This window comes from Gossypium raimondii, chromosome 2 (genome assembly GCF_025698545.1).
Source record: "Gossypium raimondii isolate GPD5lz chromosome 2, ASM2569854v1, whole genome shotgun sequence".
Lineage (NCBI taxonomy): Eukaryota > Viridiplantae > Streptophyta > Magnoliopsida > Malvales > Malvaceae > Gossypium > Gossypium raimondii.
The window spans coordinates 28,222,181-28,238,048 of NC_068566.1; the positions used below are offsets into that span (position 1 = coordinate 28,222,181).

At 30.2% G+C, this 15,868-nt stretch overlaps 1 protein-coding gene across 1 annotated transcript; it reads right to left on the reverse strand.

Annotated features, from left to right (window-relative positions):
• Nucleotides 1-1,286: 1,286 nt before the first annotated feature.
• On the reverse strand, nucleotides 1,287-3,919 carry LOC105788239 (uncharacterized). The gene is made up of 2 exons (XM_012615030.2): nucleotides 3,096-3,919; nucleotides 1,287-2,229 (listed from the first exon to the last, which is right to left on the reverse strand). Exons 1-2 carry the CDS (start codon nucleotides 3,757-3,759, stop codon nucleotides 1,712-1,714), a joined length of 1,182 nt encoding a protein of 393 aa, XP_012470484.1. The 5' UTR covers nucleotides 3,760-3,919; the 3' UTR covers nucleotides 1,287-1,711.
• Between the last annotated feature and the right edge of the window lie 11,949 nt (nucleotides 3,920-15,868).

The following is a 15,868-nucleotide window of genomic DNA, read 5'->3' on the forward strand; positions in this document are numbered from 1 at the left end:
TGTAAAATAAATCTTTTATATTTAAAAGTAAAAATTTAGAAATTTTATATAAAATATTATAAAAATTTGTTGATAATTTTTTCTTGACAAATTGTTTTTAGAAATAGTTATAAAAAATTCTACTTACCAAATAATATTTAAAAGACGTAAAACAAAATTTATTTTGTCAAAATAAATTAAAAATCGAAAATAAAAAGTTAATATGAAAAATTGAAAACTAAACTAAATAATGATAGACCGTTCAAAAGTTGATAGATCAATTTCTTTCCTTGAGGTTCACGCATTTGAAATTTAATCATATTTTGCTAATTATGTATTGGTTGTATTAGCAAAGTTAATGTGCTAAGACCATGCACAAATGCTATATGCGCATTCTGCTTATATTATTCTAAGTTCAAGTTTCATAATGTGAAAGTTATGTCCAAATTTATTTTAATCTAGTTTCAAATATATTTTGATTTTCAATTCATTATATACTTTAAATTGAATTAATTTTGGTTATAGTTGATCCTGACATGTAATTATTAATAATTTGTAATTGTACTTTAAACACCTTAAAAAAGTGACCTTTGTTCTTTTATTTTAAATTTATCCCTTTTATTTTTTTAATTAATGTTTCTTAAGCATGCTTTCTCTTCTTTTTCCCCCTACTTTAAATATTCTTTTAGGGGATTGGAAGACAATGACAAGACCCAAAAACCATGAATCCAATCTAAAATCACAAACCATTCAACAATGTTACAGTACAAACCATTGCAGCTACCTTGTACCCCTTGGATGATGGCAACTTTGATGCATCCAACCAAAAAGAAGATAAAAATGGAATTAAGCAAAAGTAATGAATAAATATTTGATTTTGACCTATACCAAATATGAGTAAGCTTATGATGCAAATCATATTAAATCATTATCCAAAGTGACATAAGCTTGCTCACATTATTATCCACACTTTAGTTTTAGGTCCAATATCTTGTTCAAGTCATCACAAATGAGAAAGGTAAGGCATGTATTTATGTGAAAGATAAGGCACGCATATATATATAAATGCAGAAACAAAAGGTAAACAACAATGTTGCTCGTGTTAAAACAACAAATATTGGTTTGGTCATGCCACAATTATAACAATAAAGTATCCTTTCTTTGGTCATATCTCAAAAAATTGCTAACAGTGTTGAATAGCTAGTTCGATATAATGAACAAGATCTTCCACACTGTGTATCCGCCATTGCCAGAGTAATATCCCTGGAGCTGATGTGCATGGGATTGACAAGTTATAGCAGCAAAAGTTTAAGGAAAGCAAACAACAGATTTGATGTTACATTTCATGGCAAAAGGAAATATTATGTCATGTTATCATAAAGAAGAGTACAAAGGTTCAAATCTAGACACGAATCATCAAACTTAATGTTAGAAAAAATCAAGAATCAACCTCTACTCCACTCTACATCTCTCTTTCTTTCTTTCTTTATAATGGTTCTTATGCATGTAACTAGTTTCAATGAGAACCCATATTCAAGCTACCAAGCGAAACTATCTCATCATCACCTTTTCTAAAATGAACATAAAGAAGAAAAGGCAGAGGAGATATTGGAATAGCTTCTGTAGCAATACCTGTGTGCACCGGAGATAAATTGTCAATTGGCACAATGTGACAAACTTCTTGTTAGGTTCTCATATCTAAAAACAGAAAGTAGCCATCCATTTCCAGTGGCTAATTTTTGTTTTCCTTCTGAACCTCTGGTGCAAGCTGAGAATGGTTGATGGAAATAAATCCATCACTGTCATCATCAGAGTCGGTATCAGAGGAAACAGAACTTTCCTCGGAGAAACAAAGCCCAGCCAAAGGAAAGCCGTTGATAAGATCCCCAGACCTATGCTCAGACTCCGTTCGATGTTCAGGCTGTACTGAATCCGTAACATCTTCCCTTGGTGTGGCAGAACCTCTGTTAACCTCATTGAAATCAGAAACAATTGTTGTCGTTGAGCAATGATTAAGTGGACAATCATTAGGCCTGCAAACAGGCTCTTGACGTTTCCTCATCTTTAACTTCTCGGATAATGCATCGTTATCACCATTTTCACCATCACCTACATCTGTAGTTGAAGTTTGTTTTCTTTTGAGAGTTGGAGTCACAGTTTCCACACTCGGATTTTCTACTGGTGCACAATCATCATCACTATCGATATCAACAATCTCAACAATGTTTTGAGATGGAGGTCTCCCACTCCCTGGCATGCAAAATTTCAGGAAGAATAAGTTAAACCAACAGATATTAAAGGGGGAAAACACTTTACAAGTTCCACAACAGGTAAGTCATAGATATACATTTAGCATAAGCACTTAGAATATGTATTTCGATTTTTCGACACCCAAATCAAACTCCAGCTAGTTGTATATACATTCTATGATCTATACATGCAGAACTAATTTTCTCATGAAGCATGGTGAATGAAGTACACATTGGTACGTAAAAAAAAGGTTAAATGTTTTGAATTTCCTGCAATAGAACCTAACCTTTAGAGCAAATTGCTTATCCTGCTATACAAGTATCAGTATTTATTATTTGATACAGAGCATTATTGACGTTTGGACCCTCAACAAGTCCGGTATTATATTCTCGGAGCACCTATATTCCATTTTAACCCCAAAGTTTTGTCCCAGTGGTACTCATCTTACCCATAAATGCCAATATGCTATAGGGAATGAATTCAAACCCCACCATAAAACTCTCAAGTTTCTCCTGGTTCGCCTGTTCAGGCACTGTTTGTGACTCTTGGCACCAGCATGTGGCGTTTCCATGCCCCGTTCATGGACAGGGCAAAAGCTCGAGGCTAAAACGGAGCATAGACCCCCGAGACAGAATACTAGACCTTTTGAGAATCCAACCCTAAACAAAAAAAAAAAAAAAGCCCTGGGACTTGTTGAGGATCCGACCCTAAAAAATATCACCATCAGTCCATAACCTGAAATGATACTGAAATCTTCATATGCATAGCAATCTTAAATAGCAACTCTAGCATGAATTTAACCAACCAAACAACAATATAAACACGAAAACAAAATAAAAAAAGGTTCAAGAATGTTGAATTTTTACCAGCATTTGGTGAATAACCGTTTGCTTCAATTGGTTTTAGCCCCCCATTTTCGGAAACCCCAATTTCTCCCCCATTCCTATTGTTGTTCTTGGAATCATCTTCATCTTGTAGAGTATTAAAACCAGTCTCTAAACACAAAACCCTCTTATCCAACTCCTCGAATCTCTTCCTCAGTATTTCCAACTCAGATTCAGCTTTGGCTTTCTCATTTTCAAGCTCGCAATTCTTGCTTCTCAAATTTATAATTTCGTGTTGTTTCTCATACATGCCCTTCACTTCCTCCGACAATCTATTACACCTTTCCTCAGCAGACTTTCCTCTTTCCCTCAAAACCATATTTTCTTCCCGCAACTTCGAAACCTCACCCCTCATATCCTCCAATTCTTTCTTGCATTTCCTCAGATCATCCGCAAAACCCATTTTTTCCAACCTCTCTTCTTCGAATTTGTAGGAAAATGAATCCTTTGCCTGTTTCAGTGACTCGATTTCCAGCTTTGATTTCTGCTCTCTCGCCAATAATTCCCTTTCTACCATGGCGAAATCGTTGGAACGAAAAGTGGATTTTACAAGAGAAATCATTTTGGGAATGCTCCAAGTGCTGATATTCCCAATTTCGTTGTCACCCAAATCTGTCGAAGTAATAATTTCATTCTTAATAGCCATTATTTGTGAAATTGAAAACAAAACAAAGAAAAAGGGATATAAAGCGTCGTTAAGAAGAAGCAGAAAGGGAAAAGACTTCCAGGAATTTGTCCTTTTTTTGGTGCCCTACTGAGGCTAAATACTTGAGTAGGTTGTACTTAGCCCAAACTGGAAACCAAATATGGCGCACTACAAGTTTTCTGGGTAAAACGCTAGCTGTTAAATACTTATTTTGGCATAATACCAACTTTAGCCCTCCATTTTTTTACACTTTTATTTGATTGGGTCTCTATTCTTTTATTTTAAGTAAATTGGTCTTAATCTTTCGCACTATTTTGTTTTATATGATATATCAATAATTAATTAAAATTAAAAATCATAATTTCCAATAATTATTAAAATAAAACTCTTTAAATTAAGAAAAAAAGTGAAAGAAGAGACGAAAATGATGTGCACAAATTGGATTGATCCATGGATATTGCCATAGTATAATTATTTTCACTACTAGACAGAGAATAGGTGTTATATCTATTATCTAGTTTTAAATCGGTTACCTGAATATGAATATGAAAATCTATGATGTTATCTGGGTAAATTAATCTTTATACATTAAATTAAAGAGTAAATTAGTCTTTCGTGTTCAAAATTTTAGGGTAAACTACACAAATAATTACTCAACTATGCATGTGTTCTTGTTTTGGTCACCTAACTTTAAAATTTTCAATTTAAGCATTAACATTTGAATTAGTTATTGTTTTTAACACATGCTGTAAATTGATAACAAAAGATTTTTTAATTGGTATAATGATGCATTTAGTACTCAATACTTACATATTCTATCAATTTGATCCTAATTCTAAATAATTTAATAAATTTAACCCTTCACATTTACAAATTCTATCAATTTGATCCTCAAACTTCCTATCCAAAGTTTTTATATTTTAAAACAAAGACATTCCACATCTATAAAATCACAAAACCCAAAAAGATTAAATAAATAAATAAATAAAAGCCTTCTCTCCGCTAAGTACTAACAAGCCGTTTTCCAAGCCAATTTTGATACTAATGAGTTTATCCTGAAATTTTTTTCTCTTTTTTCTTTTTTGCATTAATTTTCTTCTAAAGAAAATATTTTTTTAACCCTTTAACCGATACAATTTTAGCTAAAGAAAATAGAAAAACCTTTAAAAAAACCACTTTACATTTACTCTTATTGTTAACAGTATGATATTTCTATACCTTCCCTATTCATCGCGGGTTGGTTATTTATCAGCACAGGTTTAGCTTATGATGTGTTTGGAAGCCTTCGTCCAAACGAGTATTTTACAGAGAGCCGACAAGGAATTCCATTAATAATTGGTTGTTTTGATTCTTTGGAACAACTCGATGAATTTAGTAGATCTTTTTAGGAGGACCCAATGACCATAGATCGAACCTATCCAATTTTTATAGTGCAATAGTTGGCTGTTCACGGACTAGTTGTACCTACCGTTTCTTTTTTGGGGTCAATATCAGCAATGCAGTTCATCCAACGATAAACCTAATTCGAATTAATTATAGAGCTATGACACAATCAAACTCGAACAAACAAAATGTTGAATTGAATCGTACCAGTCTCTACTGGGGGTTATTACTCATTTTTATGGATGCGATTCTCAATCAGCAAGGGCAAAATATAATATGTGTTTATGTAGCTATTAGTCAAAAAGCATCTTCTATGGCTCAGGTAGTGACCACTTTCCAAGAAAGGGGAGCGATGGAGTACACCATTGTGGTAGCCGAAACGGCGGATTCCCCAGCTACATTACAATACCTCGCTCCTTATACTGGAGCTGCTTTGGCTGAATATTTTATGTATCGTGAATGACACACCTTAATCATTTATGATGATCTTTCCAAGCAAGCACAGGCTTATCGCCAAATGTCTCTTCTATTACGAAAACCACCGAGTCTTTAAGGTATATAGAAATAATCCTCGAAGTTGATCTGTGAAATTGAAAATTAAATCCAGAGTTAAAAAAATATAACTTTGAAAATTCCAATTGTTCAGTGAATAATTGTATAAGAAAAAATTATGAACATTTAATGTTTCATAAGAAAAAAATGTGAAAGAATTAATTGAATTTTCTTTTATTACATTGATAATAACTTTTTTAATGTTATAAATTGATTATGAGATTATTATGTGTTCTATTTATTTTAATATTTAAATCCACAATAAGCAACACGTATCACTAATAGTAATATGATTTAGTATCAAATCATTTACTGAAATTAATTTAAAACTAAAATTATGCTAGTCAAAGTAAAATTTATTTTTCAAAAGTATTTAACTATTTATATAAATTTATTATATATATTATATTTTTAATATTTGTATTTTCTATTATTTTTAATGTTGTTTAGTTAATTTCTAACACCAACTTCTTAAAAATATAAACAAAAAGGGATATGTACCGATTTAGATAATTTCAACCATAAATAAAAAATTAATAGATGTGGAATGCCTCTGTTTTAAAAGTTGAAAGTTTTAGTTAGGAAGTTTGAGGATCAAATTGATAAAATTTATAAATATGAAGGGTTAAATTTATTGAATTATTTAGAATTAAGATCAAATTGATAGAATATGTAACATTGAGGACTAAATGTGTTATTATACCAATTAAAAAAAGCTTTTCGTTACCAATTTAATGGCGAGTAACCAAAATAGGAACAAGTTCAAACATTAGTGCCTAAATTGAATTTTTTTTTAAAGTTGGGTGACCAGAACAGGAACACGAGCATAGTTGGGTGACAATTTGTATAGTTTACCCAAAATTTTATCTATTTATATTGTTAAAAAATGACGTGGTTGTTTAAATAACTAGATAGTGACACGTGACGTGACACGTGTACCTCATATTGATGTATAGAGACAAATTTTTAATGGCAGAAATGGATGAAATTTTTAATAAAAAAGGACCAAATTGTTATTTGATTTAATGTATAATGATTAATTTACTCATTTTGTAACTAGAAGGGATAAAATGCAATCTGACTCTTAGTACAGGACCTTCATAGTACTTTTACCTTGGTTTGTCTATTGCATTAGAGATCAAATCCTCGGGAAATTTTATTTTTTCAATTTAAAAAAAATAAAATTTAGATAATTATCCTATACATTGCCAATGGAGTAAAAAACTCCACAAGCGAGTGTGAGTTAATGTCATTTGCTTTTAGGGTATAATAAAATAATAATTAATTAATTAAAAAAATATCTGCCATCATTTTAGATCTCTTGTCCAGTTTTTAATTCCACTAGTAGTGAATAAAATAATTACCCTCAAAATTTACTTTTTTAAGTTATTATTAATTTTAAACACATTCTAAAGGAATATGTAGTTTTATAAAATCTATAAAAATGTCATTGAGATGCAATGATTAATAAAGTAAAAGAAATTAGTTAGTACATTGTCAGTGGAGTTTTAAACTCTACAAATAGAATTAGGGATTAATAAAGTGTCTTATAAAGTATAAAAATATTTTTATAATGACAAATGATAGTTTTTAAAGTTAATTGTGGAATAAAAATAATAATATTACCTATATATTAAATATTAGGCCATAAAGTAATACTTCAAAAACAGTGTATTAATTTATATATATTTTTAAAAGGTTTATTGATTTGCTAATATATTCGGTTATAATTTCTGTAAATATATTTTTCATTATTATCTTTTTTCTTGTTTTTATCATGTTTGAAAATGGCATTGTCATTATTGGAAAATGACCCTATAATCTCTCATTTTATGTTTCTTTTTAATTTGAAGATTTTTCATAAATTTTGGAATTCTTTTAAAATTTTCAAAATTTAAATTATCTATTAGAGTGACATATAAAATAAAATAATATTATGTCAAATTGTTTCAACTTCCAAATAAGAGAATATGTGTGAAATTGAATAAAAGTGTAAATATTAAAAGGAATAAATTATATTAGGATCATCCTAAAAATTATAATTTTAGGCACCAATAAAATAGTGTCATGTCATTAAATTTTAAAGATAACAAAATATTATTATACACTCATCTGTATCTAATGTCTTCTCCAACTTAATTTAATTTTAATTAAATTACTTTAAATAATTAATTTTTAAATTTATAAACAAACATCTTTACTTCTTTAACAAATTTTAATCATTTTGTTTCCCCCATAAGTTTTTTTTAATTTTCGTGCAACCAATTTTAAAAAATAGTATTTTTGTTCAATTTTTTCCATGTTATTGATATATAATTGTGGTAATTATTTTACCATAAACCCCGAACTCAGAATCTTGAACTAAAATCCTGAACCCCAAACCCCTTTGGTTTAGGGTTTGGATTAGAGATTTAAGGTTCAGGGTTCGAGTTCGAATTTTGATTTTGAAGTTCAATGTTTAGGTTCAGGGTTCAAGGGTTTGGGGTTCGAGGTTCAATGTTCAAGGGTTTGGTGTTATTGATGTGAGCTCGTAATCAGTTTAGAATTATAAGTCACTTGAGTGCCAGACCATTTCCAAAAAGGTACTTGTTGCTAAAGAAATAAAAATAAGAATCTCGAAAACAAAGGCTTGTACGAGAAAAGAACCAGCGTTAAAGAACGTGACCCGTTTTTTATACGACAAACAATTGAAACAAGAATTAGAATCGAACAAACATCGACCCGTTGTTTATGGAAAAAAAAAACAAGAACCGAAGGTATAAGAAATGAAGAAGAATGCCACAAAGCACAGAGCCTTTATAAGTTCAGATTGTGTGTTCTAAAGAACTCAAGAGAAAAATTCTCACAATATGCAAATTCATTCATCATATAAAACCAAAACAATGTCTCTTACAAACTATTTATAGGCACTATTATGACTATAAGGTTATTACAAGATTTAATTTTGTTTGTAACTCATGTAAGAAAGCTAATGGTCATGTCTCTTCATTTGATTCTAGTGTAGATGAAAATACATGACTCTATTCCGTAATGAAGACTAAATGTGTTCTTAATGTGCTTAGTTGATGTCCCTTCAGCTCTCGTGAAACCAAATCATAAAGCTTGTGTAACATCCTCTTATAATGGTTCCATAATGAAGGATAAAGACTCCAAAAACTGATCACTTGAAGATTCTCCTTTTAATCTATTAACAACCTCCTTAATGTTCTTTTTAAAAGCTTTGAAACTGCCCAATTTCAAAAGTCTTTAGTCATATGAAAAATCACCATTTAAACAACCACCATAATGAGCTTTAAGTGCTTCATTATCCACCAAAAACGTTCCCTTTATGCACCAGCAATTAAGTAACCAAAATGCACACTCTTTTATGCCAAAACTAAACAACCATTTGAATGTGACAACATTTGATTCTTCTTGGAAAACGAACAACCCTATTATAGCTTTAAAATATGTTACCAACCTTTTGGACTTTCCTACAACAAACAATTTGAATATACAATTAATTTATTTAAGAAACATTAAACATTGCAATCTTTTCACATTCTTATTCAACTTGTCTATTAACTAGAGACACACATATTTATTTATGAAAATAAATACACTATAACTTATGCATTAAAAAGTAACAGTCAAATTAAATAACACACTTATATAACTAACTCAAACAACTAAGATGCTTAAATGCATGATTTAATTAAGATGTAAACTAAATGAACAAATAAGTTACTAATGCATGACTTCATTAAAAGATGCAAACTTTAACTAATATGGGAGTTACATAATGCATGACATAATTTATGATCCAATCTTAACTAACATGAGAGTTACATAATGCATGTCATTATTTATGATGCATACTTAACTAACATGAAAGTTACATAATGCATGACTTTATTAAATACAGAACACACATAATTGATGGGCGTCAAAACCACCAAAAATAATTCCTACAAAATAACTCTAAATACTAGTAAATAGTGGTACTAGGGTCGAGTCCACAGGGACTGGATGTTATAATCAACTTCTGCGTTTAACTTGTGAACAGAATGTTTGTTGTGTCGAAAGTCATGAGAAAAGTCGTGCCCATGACTCCAAACGGACCTGCAAAAAATAAACAAATAAATCAGGGGGTTTTGAAATGTTTAGGAACTAAATAATTGAAACAACATAAATAAATAATTAATTAAATTAGAAATTAAATTTAAATCGGGAAATAAATTCAGATTTTTTTGTAAACAGAGATAATAAGCCTTAGCTCTAGACTTGGTAGATTCAGGATTAAGAATCGATCCTCGAAAATTAATCTTCTCCTCCGAATGGTAAGCTGATTATAGTAGTTAAGAACGTCCTAACCATCAATTCTTCTTCTCGTAGCTGGTCCCGGTACAACCTGTAAACCAATCTTTACTGATTATCTAACCGAGATACACGTGTTCCCAATTCAAGATTCTGGCAGCCTTGTGCTCCGAAGAATCTAACTCGAATTAACTACCTCAACTGCGTGGGTCATTTAAACCCGATCACTTTTTCCTTGAGTTTTTCTCGAAGATCCGAATACAGCATGACCGACTCGTTTCTCCAACTGTTAGCAAACATGACTCCAACCCAACGTGCACTTTTTTGACTTGAAATCGAGTTAACTTTAAAGGATGAGTTGTCAATCCCGATACTTAGGAAAAATGTGAATACCGATTGGAAAGATTTTTTGCACGAGTACGTATCTCATGATTCCCGACCAGAAAGAACACCGACCTAAAGCTAAGATGGAATTTAGTGAAGCATGAAATTTTTCATGCTTTGTAGATTTTGAAAGGTGATTTGATGATGATGGTAAAGAATGGGAAAGACAAGGATTTAAAATGTAATTAAACAAATTTTGAAAGAATAAAGAAATAAGAATGGAAGTAGCAGAATGCTACTCACGCCCAAATTTGGAAGAAAAAGAATAATGGCTCTTTAATTCCAAATGAAAATCAAAATGTAAAATTAAATGTAAAATGTAATGTGTCTTTCCTAAGTAAATTAAAGCCCTATTTATATACATGATATTTACTAATTTTAGTTTTAACCACTTCAACATATAATTAAAATTAAATAAAAATTAAAATTAGATTTTTTTTTCTATTTTTGGCTTTTACAGCGTCAAAAGAATATGATGAGTCCTTGGCTTTTTTTCCACATTTTTTATTTGGCCTCACTTTATTGATTGCGTTTCAATTTGGTCCTTTTCTGTTCATTTTTTACTCTTAGCGTCCCAATTGCATCCCTAACAAGATTAAAACATAAAAGCACTAATTCAACAGGGATAAATTCAAAAATTAATCGAATTAAGCACAAAAAGTCATGCAAATTAACATGTTATCAAATTCCCCCTACTTAGCTGATGCTTGTCCTCAAGCATATTGTACTTTCAAACATTAGAAATTATTCTACAATTTATTAAAAATCGAGCCTCTTTTCCGCATCCATAATCAATACAAACAACATAGGCAAAAATAAATAAATGCTCAGAATATATAGTTTGATCAACAAGTGTCATAAAACTGAAATATGTGAACTAAATCATTTCACTAAATTGAGTTTGAATCCAAAATTTGCAAGGTATTATTAATTAATCACGCAGTAATAAAAAATTTTAGACACGGTCAAACCTTTTTACGTGAACTAGGATGACAACTCAAGCACCCTATCTCGGTTACTCAGTTTAAACAGTCTTTTTTTAGGTTCAGTTAGCGGAATGTTTGTAAGTTCTCAATTTGTCACTCGAACATTTTTATGCGAGATGAAATGACAACCCAAGCACCTTACCCCGGTTACTAAATTCGGTCACGTTTTTGAAACTTTCACTCATAACTTGAGCCTTTATTTATTTATTTTTCATTTTATTTATTTATTTATGTACAAGCAAATATTTTTTCCAAACAATCAATTTATATGAAAAACCTAGTTACATATATCAACCTTAAAACACAAATGTCGACTAATCTAGGTACTTGAACACTTTAATTCAAAAATTACCCAATTGTCCAAATTGACTTGTAACAGCCCGATTTTGGGTCTAGTCGGAACAGTGGTTTCGGGACCACAAATCCGACGAGGAAAAAAAATGTAATGGCCTGAATTTTCAAAGGTGTCGGAATGGTGATTCGAGATCACTAAATTTGACAAATGAGTAGAAAATATTATTAATTTAGTGAGTATAAGTTAAATGTGAAGTTAGGAAAATTTTGAAATAGTGAATAGTGCACTAGAAATAAATATTAAAATAATTAGAATCGAAAACGAGGTATTGAGACCTCGAGATTTTAAACCGAGCCATAAATATTTTATAAATATTTATGGAGTGTTAAAAGTTGGTATTAAAGTTTCGTCAAGAAATTTTAAAGTTTCGTCAAGAAATTTTACAAAAAGGACTAAATTGTAACAAATGCAAAATTATAGTAAATGATTAAATAGCTTAAATGATAAAAGGAAGAGGGCTTAAAAGGAAAATAGACCCAAGGTCTATTTGGGCTGGACGGCAAAGGCAGAAAATCAGGAGAATTAAGGGAAAAATTGGAATATTGCAAAATTTACTTAATAAAGTTAGGACCAAAGTGGAATTATCTAGATTTCTCTTCATTTTTTCTGTATTCTCATCAGCTAAAACACCATGGAAGGGTTTCTTCAAGCTGGTTCTTCATATTTTTACTGCAAGTAAGTTCATTTCTTGATCATTTCTTGAAATTTTTTGTATTTTTATGACTTTTACAACTAGGCCCACTTGTTGAATTCATTAGTTTTTGATTTTATGAAAGAAGTTGAAAGTTGATATGAATATGTGCTGGAAGTATATGATGATTTAGCATGAAATTAGAGCTTTAAATTGTTCATATGCTGATTTTATTGAAAGAATTGAATAGAAAGTGAATGTTTAGGACCTAATAGTAAAAGAGTTTGAAGTTAGAGCTATATGTGGAAATTCTAAATTTCAATAGTTGTGAAATAACTTATAATGTCTAGGTAAAGTATTAATTGAAATAATTAGATCAATTGAGGGGTTAATTGAGAAAGGACTGAATTGTATAAACTGTGAAATTTGGGGCAAAATAGAAATCAACATTTTGCACTAAAACAGTTTTGGATAGCAGCAGTAGTCTAACTTTGAAAAATCACCAAAAATTTTAGAGATTGAATTATAGGATGAATAAAATATGAAATTAAAGCCTATTGAGTCTAGTTTCTTATAAAAGAAACGGTGTAAGCAATGGAATTTTAAATCATGAGATATAATGGATTTTGTGAGACAAGGTCAGAATGAATTCGGGTTCCCCTGTTCTGACTTTGGAAAATCATTAAAAATTGTACAAAATGATTATGAGTTATAATTTATATGGTTATAATCCTTAATGAGTCTATTTTCAGAAGAAATAAACAGAAACATTATCCAAATTCTGTACAGTGAGATAATTAATTTTTAGTGAAGAGTGGTCGGAACTGTCAGACAGCAAAACAGGGGAAACTTTAAAGAATAAACTGTACTATTTTGATAAATAAAAAATTCTGAAAATTTTATGGTAAGAAGATATGTGAATCTAGTTTCGGGGAAAATTTACGGATCTTAATTTGGAGCTCTTTAGCTCCGGATAAAAATAATTTAGTGACTCTGACTCGGATAAACAGTTTTGAATATACATGTAAGTGAATAGTGAAATTATAGTTAATGTTGTTTAAGTGTATTATACACATTACGGATGTGGAATTGAGAGGAGGAGGAGGAAAATTGAGAAATGTATGAATGATTTGTGTATAATTTGTCATATGCTTGATTATAATTGATAAACGATAAAATAGAAATGATGCTTATATTTGTGCATTATTGGATATGGTTTAAGCTCATGTGTGAAAATAAAGTTCCATAGTACGTGTGAATAGTATATTTGTTATATGATTGGGCATGAAGTAATGTCATGAATGGTTTATGAATTAACATCTGTTGGTAAATGTGGCACATTAACAAATGTTGTGCTCATCCATGCTTATAATCTTATGCTATATGTGTATTTGGCTAACATATTTGGTATACATGCTTAGGCTTTGGCCAAGTAGTGGCTGAATTATGTCACGTTAAATTTATAAGTATGCATTGAAATGTGATTATTGAATAGAAATTGAAATGGTTTGAATTGAATTATTGAATTAAACTGGAATATTGAAATTGGTGATTGATATGGATTTTATTGGAATTGAAACTGAGAGAGTGGAAATTGATATGTGAGACTGATACTGAACTGAATTACGGAATACTGAATATTGTTATGTATATTGCATTGAATTGTGAAATTACTGAAGTAATAAATTATTGTAATACTGTGAAACTAATTGAAATAAGTAATTTATAATTGATACTAAACTAAGATGAAAAATTGTACTGAAAGTGAATTAAATACCCTATTAACTCGTCGGGCTAGTCGAATATAGTTGGCATGCCATAGGATATGGAAGAGTACGGGGTAATTGAAACTTCGATTAGGCACTTATGTGCCGACTCTTTTCTTATTCTTGATTCGGCACTTTGTGTGTCGAATCATCATTCTTATTATTATTACCGACTTCGGCACTTTATGTGTCGAAATCATTCTTATTCTTTATTATCGACTCGGCACTTTGTGTGTCAAATCTTTATCTATATCATCATTACCGACTCGGCACTTTGTGTGTCGAATATTGTTACTGTTACTGTTATCGATTCGGCACTTTGTGTGTCGAATCTTTATCATATCTTATACAGATTCAGCACTTTGTGTGTTGAATACTTTTCTCGCTACATTCTTGATTCTTGTATCTTGGTGTGTTTGGTTGGAATCCGTGTATCCGTCGAGTCCGAGTCAAGTTAATAGGGGCAAATGAAATAAAGTTACTGATAAAACTAAATCTGAATGATAAGACATATGTGAAAGGTGAAATTTGAAATAAAGAAATAAGAATGATAGTTATATATAATTAGTTGATAATATTAGAAGATTGAATTGTTTATTAGTAGTGATAATTGTAATGAAAAGTATGTGTATGAATTAATGTCAGATAATGATAAATTTTATGAAATAGATTTTAATAATATAAAATGATGTAAAATGAGAAGTGAAAATGAAATAATTTGAAATAGTGAAATAATATTTGAATTTAATTGAATACAAGTTATTGAAAAATATTTATGGATTTAGTGTATGAAGTGAGTATTTAAAGACTCTAAGCGTAAATTGATTATAAAAAAAACGAATTGACAATGGAAATTGATGATGGATAAATTATTAAAATGGAATGGGAAATTGAAATGAATGTGAAATAATTACTAAAAACTAATGTTGTAAGGTTTAGATATGAAATAGAATAAGTTATTGAATTGAGAATTTCATAAACGTGTTAATGAATGGTATAGTCAATAAACATTACATTAAATGGTAATTACGTATTAGTGTTAAACTTAGTGACATTGAATTATAAGTGAATTAAATTGAAAATTGCTAGTGATATGATTTAAATTGTGAGCATGAGAAATTGCAAATTGAATGAAATTGAAATGAAATATTGACTTGCATGAGTATGTATCGGGCCTCATAGGCCATATTTATTAAGATTATAATATTTTGAGGATATATTGTGAAAAGTTATAAAAGCATGTTAATAATTTTGAAGTTTTTAATTTAGATGAAATTTTATAACTCGGTTAAATACATTTACAAGTGTATGTGTTCTGGTAATGCCTCGTACCCTATTCCGGTGTTGGATACGGGTAAGGGGTGTTACATGACTAAGTAATGAGATTAGAGGCACAATGTCAAATAAATTATCAAATAAATGTAGCATAAGATTGAACATATGCAAAAGAGAAACATGCAGCAAAAATCAATCAATCATCCATGCATACTTATAATTTTCAATCCCCCCTACTTACTCTATGCTTGTCTTTAAGCATGTTTTATATGCAATAAAGTTTAGTAACCCAAAAAACAAGCAAAGAGAAAGGTTAAGAATACTCCCCATGTGTTTCTAACGATGTTGTCGGAGTTGGGAAATAATTGTCAACATTTAGCACGACGTGCCTATGCCACCATCAGTATTTGATTTGAGAAAATTGTCAACCTCCATTACGCACCTGAAAATAACACATTAACCTGATTAAATAATAATCTGG